Source organism: Zingiber officinale, chromosome 5A, assembly GCF_018446385.1.
Source record: "Zingiber officinale cultivar Zhangliang chromosome 5A, Zo_v1.1, whole genome shotgun sequence".
NCBI classification, from domain to species: domain Eukaryota; kingdom Viridiplantae; phylum Streptophyta; class Magnoliopsida; order Zingiberales; family Zingiberaceae; genus Zingiber; species Zingiber officinale.
Window position 1 is genome coordinate 133775756 of NC_055994.1, and position 18343 is coordinate 133794098.

Genomic DNA, 18343 nt, shown 5'->3' on the forward strand with positions numbered 1-18343 from the left:
ATTTAGCATCTCAGCGACTCTCCGTCAACTTTTAGTACAACAAGACCCGCCTCCATCCGACTCAGATTCCGGACGGGATCAAATTTGGCGTCGTCTGTGGGAACACAACAACCTGATCCGGAACGTGACGATGGAGGAGTCTGGCCGCATTCACGTCACTCTGACCGCTGGAGAGTACAAGCTATTCAAGGAGGCCAAAAGGTTGGCAGCCTCGGAGAGACAGGCAACTGTTTCACGACCGCGACAAGCCCCTGTTGAAGCTTCTAAGGAGCCCCTCTCTGTTTCAGATCGGGGTTCCAAAAGAAAGCAGCCTGAGGTATTTCCTCAACATCCTTATCATGAGCCTGGCATAGGATATTATCAGCCAGAGCCACAAGCACAAAGCCTTAAGAAGGAGCAACCTCAAGCATCTGTGGCTGAGAGTTCACAGCCGCGGGATTCGAAGAAGGGAAAGGCCCTTGTCATACCTGAAGTGTTCCCCGATGATCCAGACGAGAAAGTACCTTTCTCGGCCAGGATTCTAAATGAAAGATTGCCTAAAGGTTATAGATCCCCGTCGATCGGAGAATATGACGGGAGCAAGGATCCGGAAGAGCACTTGCAAAAATTCAAAAACGCAGCCCTGCTGCACCAATATAGCGATGCTGTCAAATGCAAAGTTTTCCTGAATACTTTATCTGGTTCAGCCTTAAAATGGTTCGATGGGTTGCCTCAAGGGTCCATCACCTATTTTCTGGACTTCAAAACGGATTTTCTGCGCCGATTTGCTAGCAGTAAGAAATATCAGAAGACAGATCATTACCTTTTCGCTCTAAAACAGGGGCCAACTGAGCCCCTGAGAAGTTATATCAACTGCTTTAATCAAGTGGCTCAAGATGTCCCTACTACCACTTCAGAGATTCTGATGAGTGCTTTCTCTCATGGATTGGGAGAGGGAGAGTTCTTCAGAAATCTCATCAAAAATCCTGCTCAGAATTTTGATGAGATGGTGGAAAAAGCTGCTTCCTACATTAAGGTGGAGGAAGCACAAGCAGCTCGAAGGAAGGCCGAAAGACCACTTCCTTCCACCAACAAGCAAGAAAGAAGAGCACCTCAACCATCCCCTCAACCTCTACCGCGAGTCCGGGAAGCCAGACCTGCCTTTCATCCCGGGCCAGAAATTCGACCTGCCCCTCGAGTGGCTGCTGTACATATCCCTCGACCAAGGCTAGGGAATAATCGGTACTGTACCTATCATAGATCCCGTAAACATGATACTAACCGTTGTTTTCAGTTTGCTCGAGACTCTAAACGAGCCGCCGAGATGGGTTTGCCCCCGCCTGAGCTAGCTCCTCAGTTGATCAAGATGATGGAAGAACAAAGGGTGGCAGGACAGGTCGAACCATCTCGTCCTGACCTTGCAGGACCCAGCACTCATCAGCCTGGCCAGGGAAAAGAGCCAGAAGGATCACGGGAGGTCGAAAACAGAGGTAACGCAGCTGTTAGAGAGATCGGCATGATCTCTGGAGGGTCGACTAACGGAGATTCAGGGAGAGCACGTAAGTCTCATGTTCAGCGATTGGAGGTTCATGCCGTCGAATGCAGTCAGGAGCAAGCTGCTGGCCCTGTTCTTAGCTTCGGGTCAGCAGACCTGGAGGGTCTGGAGTTGCCTCATGACGATGCGCTCATCATCAAAGCCATCATTGCCAATAGCCGAGTGGTTCAGGTTTTTGTCGATACCGGGAGCTCGGTCAACATTTTATTCAGGACTGCATTTGAAGAAATGCAGATTGATGCCGCTGAACTTCAGCCAATGGTTACATCTTTATATAGATTTACCGGTAATGAAGTGAAGCCTATGGGCCAGATTAAGCTGACTATATCTTTGGGCACCGAACCACTGGTGCGCACAAGGAGGAGCACGTTTATAGTAGTAGACTCCCCTTCTTCCTATAATGTTATCCTAGGGAGGCCCGCCCTGCATGAATTTAGGGCTGCTGTCTCGACCTTTCACCAAAAAATCAAGTTTCCTGTGGGCAAGCAAGTCGGGGAAGTTATGTTGGTGCGGGGAGCATCCGACGATCGAACTCGTGTTTTGATAACGGCAAAAGAATTCAAAGTTAAGATGTTTTTGTAGTCTAACGAGTCTACTTGAGGATTTCAGAAAAGTCCTAGCTGCGGTTAGGCAAAGGGAAAACCCTAGGGGGTGGTAACCCTAGGTCATAGGGGGTGGTAACCCTAGGCCATAGGGGGTGGTAACCCTATGCGGAAAGTCTTGGCAGGTCGATGGCTTCAGGCAAAAGTCCTAGGGGGTGGTAACCCTAGGTGGAAAGTCCTGGTGTCGTGAACCAGGTGAAAGTCTGGACTAGCCGGGAAGCGGATGTCCAGCAGAAAGTCCGGAAGCATCGAGTGCCGAGCAAAAGTCCAGTCGATCTGGAGGATCGACTGGCAACAGGTAAATCTCCTGAGAGGAGTAGGTGAGGAGGCGTTTCCCGTAGAGGGAACAGTAGGCGTCGGGTCGACCTAGGGTTTCCGGTTGGAAACCCGAAGTCAGACTCGGACAGTCCGGAGACTGTCTATACTTCTTAATAATGTTTATTGTGCTAACTTTGTGTTGCAGGATAGTGTTTGGGACTAACGTATCTTGCAGGAGCAAAGGAGCAACCTAAAGCCTCGGATGAACAGTGTCCGAGGCGCCTCCATGGAGCTTGGAGACGCCTCGGGTGCAAAGGCTGAGCTGGCTGCGAAGCACCATTGGAGGCGCCTTGAAGCAGGCAGAAGGCGCCTTGGAAGGCGCCTTGAGAGAGCTATAAGGCGCCTTGAATGGATGAAATTCGACCAGGTCAGATTTGATCCACGCGGAAGACCAGGCAGCATGGAGGCGCCTTGAACAACCTTCAAGGCGCCTTGAACACCCTTTATATGGGGGTTTCGACTAGCACTTCAGAACAATGAATTCCAAGTGATCTTTCATCAACGTGCTGCTCCAAAAGACGTTCCGAAGTGCTGCTACAAGTGTCCGACGACCCGAAGCTTCAGATTTAGCATTTCTTGTTGTCGGTATAATATTTATAGCTTTTATTTGTACTCATAAGTGTAATCTTTTAACGAGCTTATAGTTGTTGCCCACCGGAAGCGATCAAGGATCGCGGGCCTTCGAGTAGGAGTCGATCAAGGCTCCGAACGAAGTAAAAATCCTCTTGTCTCTGTGTGCTTACTTTGTTTTATTCCGCTGCTTAATTACTCCGATAATTCTTACGTTTTACGAACCGAACAAATAGCCACGAGCGCTATTCACCCCCCTTAGCGCGTCTCGATCCAACAATTGGTATCAGAGCGGGGTCGTCTTGAATCAGTGCAACCACTATTCGAGACAATTTTTTTTTCGTGGTTTTTGTTCGGAGTCGATTAGAATTTAGCCTCATAGCTATATTCTAATTTCTTTTCACGAATCGATTTTCTGCTCAAAGTTGGACAATACCACTTGAGCCTATTTTTTTTCCCTTCCTCCCGCACTACTAATCCAAGACTTAGTCTTGGAATAGATCTTGTTGTTTCTGTTTTCGTAGATCTAAATGGCCCAATAAGAAGGACATAGCACCGTTCGTCCCCCACTATTTTCCGGAGAGGACTTCGGATATTGGAAGGGGCGAATGGAGATATATCTGAAGATCCAGTTCGACACCTGGATGATCATCAAAACAGGACTGGAACTACCAACTGGTACCGACGGTAAGCCTACATCCTGTGAAAACTGGGAGCTAGCATTTATCAAAAAGGTGGAAGCCGACGCCAAAGCCACCTGCACCATCCAATGTAGTCTTACCAAAGAAGAGCTCAACAGAGTCGGTCCATTCTCCTCCGCAAAGGAACTATGGGAGAAACTGATCGAACTTCACGAAGGAACCTCTGAAACTAAGGTAAGTAAGCGTGATTTGTTACTTAATAAACTATATAATTTGAAAATGCAAGAAGGCGAGACGGCAAGTTCTTTACACGCTCGAATTCAAGATATCTTGAATTCCCTTCATGGAATCGGGCAGAAAGTAGAAAACAGAGATATAATAAGGTATGCCCTTAACTCATTTCCTAGGAGTACATTGTGGGCATCAATGGTGGATGCCTACAAAGTCTCTAAGGATTTGTCGTCCTTAAAATTAGACGAGTTATTTAGTGAATTTGAACTCCATGAACAAACTAATGCACAGCCATCCGAGAAAGGTATTGCTTTGATTGCAGGAACGAGTCGAACACGGGAATCAAGAGGACGGCGAAAAGTTGAATCAGAATCAGAAGACGAACCCAATTCAGAAGATGAACTGGCCAGCGAGTTTGTGAATCTTGTAAAGAAAAAAGAAGAAGGGCTTCAACAAGAAAGATCTCAAGAAGGCGGTACAATCCAAGGAGGCCCAACCGAGGTCTAAGGTAAAATTTGAAGTAATCTGCTACGGATGCAACCAGAAGGGGCACATCAAAGCCAACTGCCCCAACCAAAAGGAAGCAAAAAGAAAAGAAGGAAGAAGGCCCTGAAGGCGACGTGGGACGAATCTTCTTCGGAGGACGAAGACGACAAATTCGACCAAACGAGTTTACTCGCATTGATGGCCGGGACCGGATCATCGAATCAGGAGAGCGAGTCGAGGCCGACTCCGAGAGAAGCCACGGATCCGCATCCGCTTCCGAAGGGCCGGACTCCGCTGTAAGTATTCCTAGACTTAATAATTTAGTCAATTATTTACTTCGCAAATTAGCCAAGTCAAATTTGAAAATTAAGTCACTTTTAAAAGAAGTAACCATTCTTAAAGAAGTAACTAACTCAAAATCTTTACCTGATCAAGTTCAAATTGAAGACTCAACTCAAGTACAACAACTTGAGAAAGAAAATTCAAATCTGAAAAATCAGTTAAAAGATTTAAAAATTACTTTAGAAAAGTTCTCTCTGGGCTCCAAGAATTTGGATCTAATTCTTGGGACACAAAGAGCCGTCTACAACAAAACTGGACTGGAATATAAAAGTAAAAAGAAATATAGATCTTATTTATCATTAATAAAACAAAATAGCAAATCAGTCCAAGCATGGGTCCCCAAGTCCAAATTGATCAATCAAGTTGGACTTGGCCAATACTGGGTTCCAAAGGATCAAATATACTACCTCGACAGACCGTATCGAGGCCGTGATCCAGGGAAAACTAATATGAAAACGATCTACAAAATCTAAATTCAAAATTCAAAATTAAATTAAAAATTCAAAATTAAATTACAAATTCAAAACTTAAATTACAAAATCTAAATTCTAAATTCGAATTTAAATTAAAAATTCAAAATTAAATTACAAATTCAAAACTTAAATTACAAAATCTAAATTCTAAATTCGAATTTAAATTAAAAATTCAAAATTAAATTACAAAATCTAAATTCTAAATTCGAATTTAAATTAAAAATTCAAAATTAAATTACAAATTCAAAACTTAAATTACAAAATCTAAATTCTAAATTCGAATTTAAATTAAAAATTCAAAATTTAATTACAAAATCTAAATTCAAAATACAAAATTAAATTAAAAATAGATGGAGGATCCAAACTAGCTGGCACCTCTAACAGAACTACCCGACAGGGTAACTGAACCTAATTTACCCAGAATGGGTAAAACAAGAGTAGACTACCCGGTAGGGTAATTAAGGATAGATTAAAAAGGATAAGTTTAACTTGAACCACAGTACTGGTGAAATTTTTGGATGATAGTACGTTAGGGAAGCTTGGGCATCGCATGTCTAGGAAGATATGGCTTCGACCTGGTGCATTTGGCCAAGTGGAACTGACCGAATCTACCCTTAAATGGATCCTAACTAGTTAGACCAAGGATTAGTATTAAGTTCAATGGGTAGGACTATTTGGAAGACCTCGAAGGCATGGTTACTTTAATGAGCTCCTTGTGACTCACCATAGCCCAGAAGTTTATCCAAAGAATGCTTACTTGTTGAACCCAAAGCTAAACCTGAATCTAACACAAAGTTAAACCAGACCCTTGAATTCAACAATAAATCATCTCACATCAATTATAGGATTCCCTGACTGACAATTTAGATCGGGTGAGATGACTAAGAAACAAAATTATTTAAATTTTTTCAAAATTATTTAAAAATCTTTTCAAAATTAATTTCAAAATTATTTAAAAATCTTTTCAAAATCTTTTCAAAATTATTTAAAAATCTTTTCAAAATTAATTTCAAAATTATTTAAAAATCTTTTCAAAATCTTTTCAAAATTATTTAAAAATCTTTTCAAAATTAATTTCAAAATTATTTAAAAATATTTTCAAAATCTTTTCAAAATTATTTAAAAAACTTTTCAAAATTAATTTCAAAATTATTTAAAAATCTTTTCAAAATTAATTTCAAAATTATTTAAAAATCTTTTCAAAATCTTTTCAAAATTATTTAAAAATCTTTTCAAAATTAATTTCAAAATTATTTAAAAATCCTTTCAAAATTAATTTCAAAATTATTTAAAAATCTTTTCAAAATTAATTTCAAAATTATTTAAAAAATCTTTTCAAAATTAATTTCAAAATTATTTTCAAAATTAATTTCAAAATTATTTAAAAAATCTTTTCAAAATTAATTTCAAAATTATTTAAAAAATCTTTTCAAAATTAATTTCAAAATTATTTTAAAAACGTAAATTTCAAAATCATTTTAAAAACCTAAATTTCAAAATTACTTTAAAAACTTATATCTCAAAATTATTCTTAAACTCAATAAACATAAGTGTTTGCTAAATTATCTTAAAATAGAAAATTTAAGGAGACAATAAACATAGTGTCTGCTTCAATCACGCTATCTTTAATCCATTAAAAAGAAACCAATTCAACTACTTCATGTGTAGGAATTGGATCAATGGATGTTGGATAGTGGATGCTCCAGACATATGACTGGAGATAAGTTGAAGTTTACCAAACTCAAGTACAAGAGTCTAGGATCAGTTGCATTCGGCAACAATGGTAAACTTAAAGTAATCGGAAAAGGTAATATTGAACTTAGTTCCAATTTCATTATTCAAAATGTTTTATTGGTTGAAAATTTTAACTTTAATTTACTAAGTATAAGTCAATTGTGTGACAGCGGATACCTAGTTAATTTCGATAAATCTGGATGTCTAGTTAAAAATATTGAAAATCCAGAAATTAAACTTAAGGGACTTAGGAAAAATAACATCTACACAATTAATTTATCAATATCCTCAATAAAATGTCTCCTGACACAGCAAGAGGAAACCCAACTGTGGCACAGAAGGCTGGGTCACACACACACAAGACTTATTTCAAAAATAAGTCAAAATGGTCTAGTTAGAGGTTTGCCCAAATTAAAATTTATTGAAAATTCAATCTGTGATGCATGTCAAAAAGGAAAACAAACCAAGTCAACCCACAAGTCAACTAACCTAGAAAGATCCAACACCATACTTGAGCTCATTCACCTTGATCTATTTGATTCACATGGAGCCAAATCACTAAACAAGAACCAATATTGCTTAGTAATAATTGATGACTACTCTAGGTACACTTGGGTAAAATTTCTAAAAACAAAAGATGAAACCTATGAAATATTTAGTAATTTTTGCAACTTAATGGAAAATGAAAAAGATACTAAAATTAAAAGAATAAGAAGTGATCACGGAGGGGAATTTGAAAATCATAAGTTCACCCAATTTTGTAAAATAAATGGATACCAACATGAATTTTCATGTCCTAGAACCCCCCAACAAAATGGACTAGTGGAACGTAAAAATAGAATATTACAAGAAGCAGCTAGAACTATGTTAAATGAATATCACTTAAATCATCAATTTTGGGCTGAAGCGATAAATACTGCAAATTACATTCAAAACAGAATTTTAATTAATAAATTTCACAATAAAACAGCATATGAACTCTACTATAATAAAATTCCCAATCTAAACTATCTAAAAGTATTTGGGGTGCAAAGTTCACATTTTAAATACTAAAGATTACTTAGGGAAATTTACACCCAAATCTAACCAAGGAATATTCTTAGGATACTCCTCTACCAGTAGAGCCTTTAGAGTATTTAATCAAAATACCTTGAAAGTTGAAGAAACAACTAATGTAATATTTGATGAAGAAAACAATTTACCTAATATAAATGAAAATATTGACACTAATCTAAGAGCAGCAGACGATGATGAAATCCAACCTAATCATCATGAGTCAGAAGAACCAGTTTCTGACTCACAAATAAGACCAACTAGAATAAGCACCTCTCACCCACCTGACCAAATTTTGGGTGACCCAAACCTAGGAGTCAGAACTCGATCGTCCTATAGAAACCTTAGTCAGATTGCTCTAATTTCTAAAATTGAACCTAAAACTATAGAAGAAGCCCTGCCCGATCCAGACTGGATCATTGCGATGCAGGAAGAATTAGCCCAATTTGAGAGAAACCAAGTCTGGGACCTTGTACCTAAACCCATAGATAAATCAATAATAGACACTAAATGGGTTTTTAGGAACAAGTTGGATGATCACGGTGATATAGTAAGAAACAAAGCAAGGTTAGTAGCCAAAGGGTTTAGTCAAGTCGAAGGCTTAGACTATGATGAAACTTATGCTCCAGTAGCTAGACTCGAGTCCATTAGGATGTTATTAGCCTATGCAGCCAATAAAGGATTCAAATTGTACCAAATGGACGTTAAGTCTGTAACGACCCAATTTTCCTCATTAGGAGTTCTAAAAGTTCTTAAAAATATTTAGAAATAATTTAGAAAAATTCTAGAGAATTTTAGGAATTTATAGAGTATTTTTATGTAATTTTGGAGTTCGTTTGGTATTTTTACCAAACGGAAGAAGTTTAAAAAAAAAGAAAAGAAAAAGAAAATATTGCAGCCGGGTTTTGAACGCAAGACCTCGGACTTAGCCCGTGTCTTAACCGAACCCAACCAACCAGCTGGTCTGCAAAGGTTTTGTTAATTATATATGGAATAAAATGTATATAAGGTATAGTTAGGAACATTGGAAATAAATCAAAACAGAAAGTGTGCGGCTAAGGAATCGAAGCCGTGACCTTAGAATTGGTTAAAATCCGGCTGACCAAGTGATCCAACCGTATGTTTTGTTTAAAAAAGGTAAGAAAATTTATTAACAAGTTAACAGAATATGAGGTTATAAGAGAGGGGAACTTAAGGCCTTAATTTTCCGTAACCAAAACCTAATTCTTTTCCCTCCTCCCGATTCCGTCTGCGTGCGGCGTTTCTGCTCGGGCGACAGCGAAGGAGCTGGGTTTTTGGTCTCCGGCAGCCAGCATAGGATCAAAGCCGAGAGTCTTCTACACCATTGTGATCTTCTCGTCGAGGAGAGCTTGTGGGCGCGAGGAGGAACCGGGAACTCAAGTATCTCGGGAACCCTAGAGCCGCCTTTTTCTTTCGGTAGTAAGCTCAAGAACAGCAAGGTAAGTCGCTACTCACCTGCAGTAGGATAGTTCCGGATTTCGATTCGTTTTGGTGTTTCCTTGTTTGTTCGATTTTGCCGTGAAGCTTCTCGGTTTTGCTTGCTGCCGTGAATCCCTAAAGAAAGAAGAGAAGGGATTTGAATGGTTTAGATCTGTTCTAGTTTAACGAATGAAATAGATAAACATGGAAGAGAAGGGTTTTGCTTGCTGATGATCTCTTCCATGTTTTGCTTCCACGTTTTGGTTTCTACAGATTTCGGATTTATGCTGTAAAAATCTGTTTAGCACAGCATTCACCTCCTTTGATTCCTGCCGTGATGTTCTTGTGGGAAGATGAGAAGGGGTTCCATTGGGTTTGGCAAATAGTTAGGCTTCTGATAGCAAGCAAGTTGATTTTCTTAGGTTGCAATTAAGCAAGCTTGATTCCTTTTGTTTCAATTCTGCAAGTTTTATTCCTTTTGTTACACATGCAGCAGGTTAGTTAATTTAGTTTTCCTTCAACAAGTTAGCTAAGTTTCAGTCATAGTTTTTGGTGCTAGTTAGTGGGCATGAACAACCCTATATATATATATTTAGCATCTGTTTAGACCCTTTTGTACTATGTAGTGGCACGAACATCCCATTAATCCTATACTGGCTTCAGAGCTTGCTTTGCAGATTTTTGATTTATTCTAGCATGTTGTTTAGACCTTCCTATTTGTTGTTAGTTAAGCATGTGTAGTTCTCTTTACTACTAGATATACATGAGCAGTTTCTTTAGTTTTTATTTGTTATTAATTATAGCATGAGCAGTATTGATTTAATTCCTAGTTTTGTTTGCTATGTGTTGAGCATGATCAGTTTCCTTTGCCACGAGATATGCATGAGTATACTTTCTAGTTTTCCTGTGCTATTAGATTAAGCTGAGCAGTTATATATATGTTGTTTATTTCAGGATTTTCAGAATTGTTTTCCTTTGTATTAAACCTGTTGTAGCATGTTTGAAGAAGTTAGATATGCTTTCTTTTGATTTGCCTCTGATATAGCATGCTTATAGAAGTCAGATTTTCTTTCCTTTGATTTAATTCTGCTGTAGCATACCTATGTTCTTTTTAAGAGTTTAAGAAAAGTATAAGAAAGATTAAGAAAAGAAAGAAAAGGCCGAGGCCTTAAGTAGATCCCAAAAGTCAAGACTTTAGGGATTTTGGCACACAATGTGAGATCTCGGAAGAATTTAATAAATAAGGTTATTTGGGAAATAACCTTATAGAATTTTTCCGGAATTTTTAGAAATTTTCTAGGAATTTTTCGGAGCTCGTACGGAGGGTTTTGAGGGGATCGATCGACCGGTTCGGATAAAGCCTGTTTGGATACCCGTTTAAGGGAGGAAATGTTTTATTAAATAATTCTTTTCTTTTATTTCCCCCCCCCAAATCGCCGTTTTCCCCAAACACTGCCGATCCCGACCTCTCTTCCCCGACTCCTCTCTGCCCTATCCTCGTCTCTGCTCCGACGAGGCCGACACCAAGGAGTAGATCGCCGGCAATAATCTTCCTCTTCCGAGCTCCGTCGAACTCAAGCGCGGGCCTTTCCCTCGCGTTGCCCTCGGTTGCTATGGCCGACATCAGATGCCAACCAACGAGCCGAGCCTCTCTCGCGTGGACGACACGACGCCGATGATCGCCAGTGTAGACCTATCCTCGGAGCTTGTCGGAGATCAATTAAGGAGGCACGGCTCATCTTGATTTTCTCTTCTCAACCCTTCCCTGATCTTGCCTCCCGGTTCTGCCGATCCTTTCTTCCCCGATTCGATCGCCGGCTTGAAGGTGCCCTAGGGTTTCGAAGGTAAGCTATTAAACCTAGCTGTGGATGTTAGAGCTTCGGTTTTCTTCTCTGTTTACTGATCCTCATCTTCTTGGCGGTGGAATTAGGTCACGGTTTTGGAGAAGTTGGTATCAGGGAGGTGTTGTTGGATTAGGGGAAGGAATCGAATCAGACTTGTGCTAGGTTTTCCCTGATCAGATTGGTCATCTTCTTGTGGTTTGTAATCGATCAGTGATGATCTTCCGATTGGGTGACTTCTTCTGGAGATGACCTTTAGAGATCAGCTTCTTTGCTGTGTTTGAGGTATCAGCTGAAGTGGGGAAGAATTCCAGTAGGGCTAGCTGTGATTCCATTGATCCAGCCAGGAAAATTCCTCTCACTGTGCTCTGTGGTGTTCTTGATCAAGCAACTCACCTTTGTTTCAGCAGACACCTCATCCAGCAGCTGTGCTGGTTCTAGCATCAACAACATTTGAGATCAAGGTAAGTTGTGAGGTAATTGATCTTGGTTGTAGATCATGTTTCGGAGTTGAATTCTAGATGATCTTGTTCTAGATTGGAATTAGGGTTTTACTTAGTGGTTTATATGTAGGGATTTTGAGTACATGAGGTATTGAAATTGGAGATTAGTTTGATGATCTCGTGCTAGATGAATTTGATTCATGTATTGGATAAGGAATGCATTGGATTAATCCATGATTAATTAATACATATGTGTAGATTTAATTGTGTAGAAGAAATCTAATGAAATGGTTAGGGTTAGGGTAGTTAACCCTAATCAACCGTTGGATTTCTAATCTAATTGGTGATTAGGGATTAGGTAACTAACCCTAATCGACCATTAGATTTAAATTGGTAAGTTGAGATTGTGGATTAGGGTTTTACCCTATTTTAGTGTTAGGGATGTTATTTAGCTATTCATATGGATTTAGCTAAATAAAATATATATGTTGTTTGACGCAGGATTCTGATTCGAGACAGACGTCTCGACGTTGACTTCGGATTTGGATTGTACCTTCTATTTGAGGCGGGTACCCTTTGACTTATCTTTTGATAATGTCTTATGATATGTGTAGCTTATATATATTTACTAGTGGTAGATAGTAGATCATTTCTTCCCTGGTTTTAGCTAGTTGATACCTATCACATGTTTCATCTGCTAGTTGCTTTACTTGATGGTATTATATCTTGCCATGTGTATATATGATCATAGAGATGCATATCTATAGTGCTCTACTCTATGGATTAGTTGCTTTACACGTGTGATACCTCTTGGATTCATGATACTTACATCATTGTTATATGTGATGTCTTTGGATTTACGCCGCTTATTATCATCGTTATATACGTGTTTGTTCTGCTCGCATCTACACATACGGAGGATATGTTCAGTATGATATATCAGAGTCAGACGCACCATATCGCATGATCAGATGTCGGGCGATCGACGACTCCATTATTGTTGAGCCTGGCCACATCGACTACAAGACCACGCCACCACTATACGGGTAGTGGCACGACACGTGGTGTGAGGTTGCCTGGTGCTCACCGAGGCTCCACCATGGGTAGTGATAGTGCGGTAGCACACCGGTCCCTCCCCACATCACAGATCGAGACGAGAGCACGGGCGCCCTCCTATAGTGAGGTCGAGGATAGTGTATCCTGCATCCCGGTCCACTCTGGTCACTGTGGGTAGTGACGGCAGAGTGCACGTTGCAGCCCTACCCACGCGGTCTCACCATCAGGTGAGATTCTGACCGCCGTGGGTGACCATAGTCATTTGCATCATACGCATGCATCGCATTAATTACGATCGATGCATTTGGTGATCGTATACGATCGACATACAAAGTTATACGCTGCTTCCGACTATCTTTATCTCCAGATGTTTACAACAACAGACAAGCCTCGCAGTGAGTACGCTTTATTTCGCTTATGCATTTTCTTATTATTCTTGCTATAGATCGACTTTACGCCTATCACGGTTACTACAGCTTTATTTCGCCATGACATCTCATATTCGTTAGAGACTATACCGTAGGTCAGATGGTTAGAGAATCGTACTTTAATCCCATGGTTTAGAGACTCACTTTAGGCTATTACCGTGGTTATACGTCATCATATATCTATTGGATTACCCGCTGAGTTCTTTGAACTCACCCCGTTGTTACTATTTTTCGGGTTGAGGCGGGAGATTCCATCACTAGCCCCATTATCGCGAGGATTTTCTTTGTCGGATTTATTCGCTTTGCATCTTATATACTTGTGTATTTTGGACATTGAACCTTCGGGTTTACTACTATTGTTTTCCTACCGCAGATATTTTCATTACTCGTGGATTCGGTTTTCATGTAGTGGAGTAGGACGTACATATATTTTCTAGATTTTATATCGCCTTTCCTTATTAAACCGCGTGGATTGATTATATGTGAATTACGTGGAATGTTGATATAAACCGCGTGGCTTGTTTTTCAGATTGTATTATTCCTACCGTGTGGCCGAGGTATGGAGATATACGATATCGAGCTTCATATCGTCTGTCAGACAGAGATGTCAAATTTCTTCTGACAGTGACCACCGGGGCGTGACAATTTTGTATCGAGTGGGTTTACGATCCGCTTCGTATCGATTTCGAGTTTATCCGATACCAATTTATTTGGTATCGAGCCAGCTCACGATACTTGCTCTTCGCTTGATTTTCGAGGTTTATTCGATACCAATTTGGTATTAGAGCGCCCGACATCGCTTCTACGAGTTTTGCCAGATCCGATATTTCTGACCGCATTTAATTTTCGCCGATTTTATCGCTTCGGAATTCCGAGGTATTTCACGGTTTTATTGGTTCTATTCGGGGTTAAACAGTGACGGGATATCTCCGGACGGCAATAGGTAAATCGTAATTTTATAGTTTTCATACCTGTAGTGATATCTATATAACATTTTTTACATATATGATACGTGTTCTAGTACTTAAACGTGGTCGCATATGTATGAGGGCGATCGATTCTCTAGAGACCGAGTCTCCGAGAGTTCTGATAGGGTTGAGCCCGTCTGCCGTGTGATAGACTCCTCGGTATCTGACCACGTTAGACCGCCGATCCCGACGGCCCGACTCAGAGGTACCTACCGCCTGCATCAGCCAGAGTACCCATGTGGTACCTGACCTCTCTAGCCATGCCCATCACAGACTGCACCACCACGTACATCCAGGCCGGTTACTACATACTCTGACTGCACCAAGCAGCACTTGCCACATCTCACCCAGCACCCCATCGCACCTTTAGTCGTCCCTACTTATGCCTACTCAGAGTTCCACTAGTGGTTCCTACCGCTTATGTGGGCAAGACCAGGGTACCTCTTCCAACCTATCCATCAGCATCACCCGTAAGATCAACTCCAAGTGATTCTCGCCAGATCGCAGCCGATATCTACGGATATGGTCAGGCACGAGCATGGATCCCACCAAGTGAGTCTGAAAAGCCAATTCACGCCATTTCGCGGAGACCGATCCGAGCTGCTCAATCTGGATAGAGTCCTGTGAGCGACATTCTTTATACGGCCCGCCCGAGTGGGAGAAGGTTGAGGGCCGCTACCACGCATTTAGATGGGGTAGATCTGTGGGACACACAAACGATCATAAAGTAGCAAGATGTTATATATACTAGATTTAGAGAGGCATTCGAGAGTCGGTGTTTTCCCGGCGTATCAGATGACACGTCGGCGGGATCTCGACAAAATAACCGTGAGTGATGGAGTATAATGCCGAATTTAATCTGGCCGCCGATTCTCCCGAGTTAATTGTCGAGGATAGATCTCAGATGCTTCATTTGTCGTGGATCGGACGGCATCTTCAGTGAAGATTGCCGGTCTCGTGATAGGATCATACAGAGGCACCGGATAGCGCTTATGATTTAGGCACCAAGAGAGAGCAACATGTATAAGAAAAGAAAGGATCGACGGATTCCGGACGGATCCAAGCCCATGTATCATCAAGCAGCAGAGAAATCACCTCGATGGGTCGAGTACTTCAGGTCATCCGCCGACCCAAGTCGATGTTTCATCGTGATGTTCCTGCCTTCTCAGGAACCGAAATACCACCGGTGACTCTTAATGCACTTGATACGGATCCCTAGGTCACATCACCGTGACGATCCCTGGGACAACCATATTATTGCAAACCGCCTGCACTTGAGCCAAACTATCACAAGGCTCGGCATGAGCGTCCGGAGTTTCGTTCGAGAGGACACCAAGTCACCCAAGAGATTCGATTTTCTTGGGCTCGTCGGATATTACCGACGAATCGCTGAGGGTTTCTCCAAAGATTGCTATGCCATCGACACGCCCGACTAGGAAAGGCGAAGTTCACGTGGTCGAGGCTTCGTGAGACCAGCCCGTGAGTCAAGCGAGATCGTATCGCACCGCTTTGGTTTTACCTTCCGTGACGACGGATTCATATCGACATGCACGCATCTCTTCGTGGCTCGAGCTGCTTTGACGCAAAGACGAGGGTAGTCTCCTAGGCTTCTCGTCATGAAGGAGCATGAGAAGAACTACTCAAGACATGATTTAGAGCTAGCCGTTATTATCTTTGCTTTCAAGATTTGCGACATCATCTTTACGGTATTACTTTTGAGATTCTCACCGATCATAAGAGTCTCAAATATATTTTCACCCGAAGGAACTCAATCTCCAGCGAGGAGATGGATGGAGTTCCTGGAGGATTATGATTGTACTATTAGCTACCATCCCGGTAAAGCTAATGTGCGATGCACTTAGCATGAAGTCCAGAGGGACTTTAGCTTATCATCAAGTTACTGTCACGGACTTGATTCTGGGATTCTCCGAGTTGGGCCTGCAGGGACAGACAGGCAGGTATTCTTGTTACCATGGTTGCTCACCGTCGATCGTGATGAGGATTCGAGAGGCCCAGCCGAGATCAAGATTTACCTCATTAGCAAATGATAGCTTCCTGACAGCAGAATGAGTTTACACGAGATGACGAGGGATTGTTTATTTCGAGGTAGATTATGTGTACCTCGGTGTCACCCGGGAGGAGTTACTCGTGAGGCTCATCGATCTAGATTTGCTATCCACCCAAGCGGGACTCGTATGTATCGCGATTGAGACGTTCCTATGGTGGAACGGCATGAAGAAAGACATCGTGGATTTGTAGCTAGATGTCTTGTTTGTCGCCAGTGAAGTGAGCACCAGAGACCCGTTGGTTTACTTCAGAGGATCCCTATTCCGAGTGGAAGTGGAGCATATCACGGATTTTGTGGTAGGATCGCTTAGACTCGACGAGATCACGATGCGATTCGGGTAATCGCCGACCGATTAACCAACCGCACACTTTTAGCGATTCGAAGACCGATTCTCGGATCGATTAGCTGAGTTGACTGTCGAGAGATTATCATATCGCATGAGTTCCATTGAGCATCATATCCGATAGAGACCCACGGTTCACGTCCCGATTCCGCAGAGTCTGCAGCAGCCTCGGGCACACTTGCTTCAAGACGGCATTCCATCCGCATGACGGGCGATGAGCGGACTATTCGTATATCGAGGACTCACGAGGTCTTGGTCATGGACTTTGAGGCGCTGGGAGGACCACCGCCATTAGTGGAGTTCGCCACAACAATGCCTATCATTCGACTATCCAGATGGCACCGCTTGAGGCGTTGTATGGTAGGCTTGCTTGACACCCACCCTCCGGGAAGAGGTCGGAGGCCTAGTGGATAGGACCCGAGAGCTCAACAGACGCAGAGTTAGTTCGCACTCATCGACGGAGGATGCCGAGGCTCAGACCGCCGTAAGAGTCAGGCCGATCGAGACTGGAGACCCCGAGTTCTCTATGGTGATCATGTATTTTTTCGAGTTTCACCCATGAAAGAGGTGAAAAGATTCGTCTCCGAGGTAAGCTAGCCCCGATATATCGGGCTATTCCATCTCGAGAGGATCGGAGCAAGAGCCACCGCACGCTACCACCATCACTAGCCAGATCCACGATGTATTCCATGTATCTACGCCGAGGAGATACGATCCGATCCCGACATGTTCTCCGATATATCGCCTCATTCACCGACGCTACTTACAAGGAGGTTCCCAGACGGATTCGGACCATAGAGAGCGTCATATGAACAAGACCGTCTGATCAAGTTAAAGTCGGATGGCAGATCATTCGACGAGGAGGCTACTTGGGAGTCAAGGATACGATCCGAGCTCGATACCCCATCTGTTTACTTGAGGTATGTGGGTTAGAGTTCCTCCAGCATTTATACTGCATGGTTATATTTCAGTGTTTGCTGTTGGTTATAGCGAAATTTGGGGACCAAATTTTTATTAGTAGGGGAGGATGTGAGATCTCGGAAGAATTTAATAAATAAGGTTATTTGGGAAATAACCTTATAGAATTTTTCCGGAATTTTTAGAAATTTTCTAGGAATTTTTCGGAGCTCGTACGGAGGGTTTTGAGGGGATCGATCGACCGGTTCGGATAAAGCCTGTTTGGATACCCGTTTAAGGGAGGAAATGTTTTATTAAATAATTCTTTTCTTTTATTTCCCCCCCCCAAATCGCCGTTTTCCCCAAACACTGCCGATCCCGACCTCTCTTCCCCGACTCCTCTCTGCCCTATCCTCGTCTCTGCTCCGACGAGGCCGACACCAAGGAGTAGATCGCCGGCAATAATCTTCCTCTTCCGAGCTCCGTCGAACTCAAGCGCGGGCCTTTCCCTCGCGTTGCCCTCGGTTGCTATGGCCGACATCAGATGCCAACCAACGAGCCGAGCCTCTCTCGCGTGGACGACACGACGCCGATGATCGCCAGTGTAGACCTATCCTCGGAGCTTGTCGGAGATCAATTAAGGAGGCACGGCTCATCTTGATTTTCTCTTCTCAACCCTTCCCTGATCTTGCCTCCCGGTTCTGCCGATCCTTTCTTCCCCGATTCGATCGCCGGCTTGAAGGTGCCCTAGGGTTTCGAAGGTAAGCTATTAAACCTAGCTGTGGATGTTAGAGCTTCGGTTTTCTTCTCTGTTTACTGATCCTCATCTTCTTGGCGGTGGAATTAGGTCACGGTTTTGGAGAAGTTGGTATCAG

General features: G+C 42.1%; 1 protein-coding gene and 1 long non-coding RNA gene across 2 annotated transcripts; both read left to right on the plus strand.

Moving 5' to 3' along the window:
* Positions 1–130: 130 nt before the first annotated feature.
* Positions 131–9781, plus strand: LOC121980041. The gene is made up of 2 exons (XM_042532013.1): positions 131–1882; positions 9698–9781. The coding sequence occupies exons 1-2, from the start codon at positions 131–133 to the stop codon at positions 9779–9781; spliced, it is 1836 nt and encodes a 611-aa protein (XP_042387947.1).
* A 1092-nt stretch (positions 9782–10873) lies between these two features.
* LOC121983268 lies at positions 10874–12270 on the plus strand. The gene is made up of 3 exons (XR_006112442.1): positions 10874–11268; positions 11355–11729; positions 12210–12270. It is a non-coding gene; the product is annotated as an uncharacterized LOC121983268 (long non-coding RNA).
* The last annotated feature ends 6073 nt before the right edge of the window (positions 12271–18343 follow it).

What these genes read in the sequence shown, in the direction of transcription:
- LOC121980041 (XM_042532013.1), top strand. Translation starts at nt 131, where the DNA reads ATGGAGGAGTCTGGCCGCATTCACGTCACTCTGACCGCTGGAGAGTAC. An exon ending in CTTTGGGCACCGAACCACTG is followed by an intron (nt 1,883 to 9,697) that starts GTGCGCACAAGG and finishes TGGTTTCTACAG; the next exon opens with ATTTCGGATTTATGCTGTAA.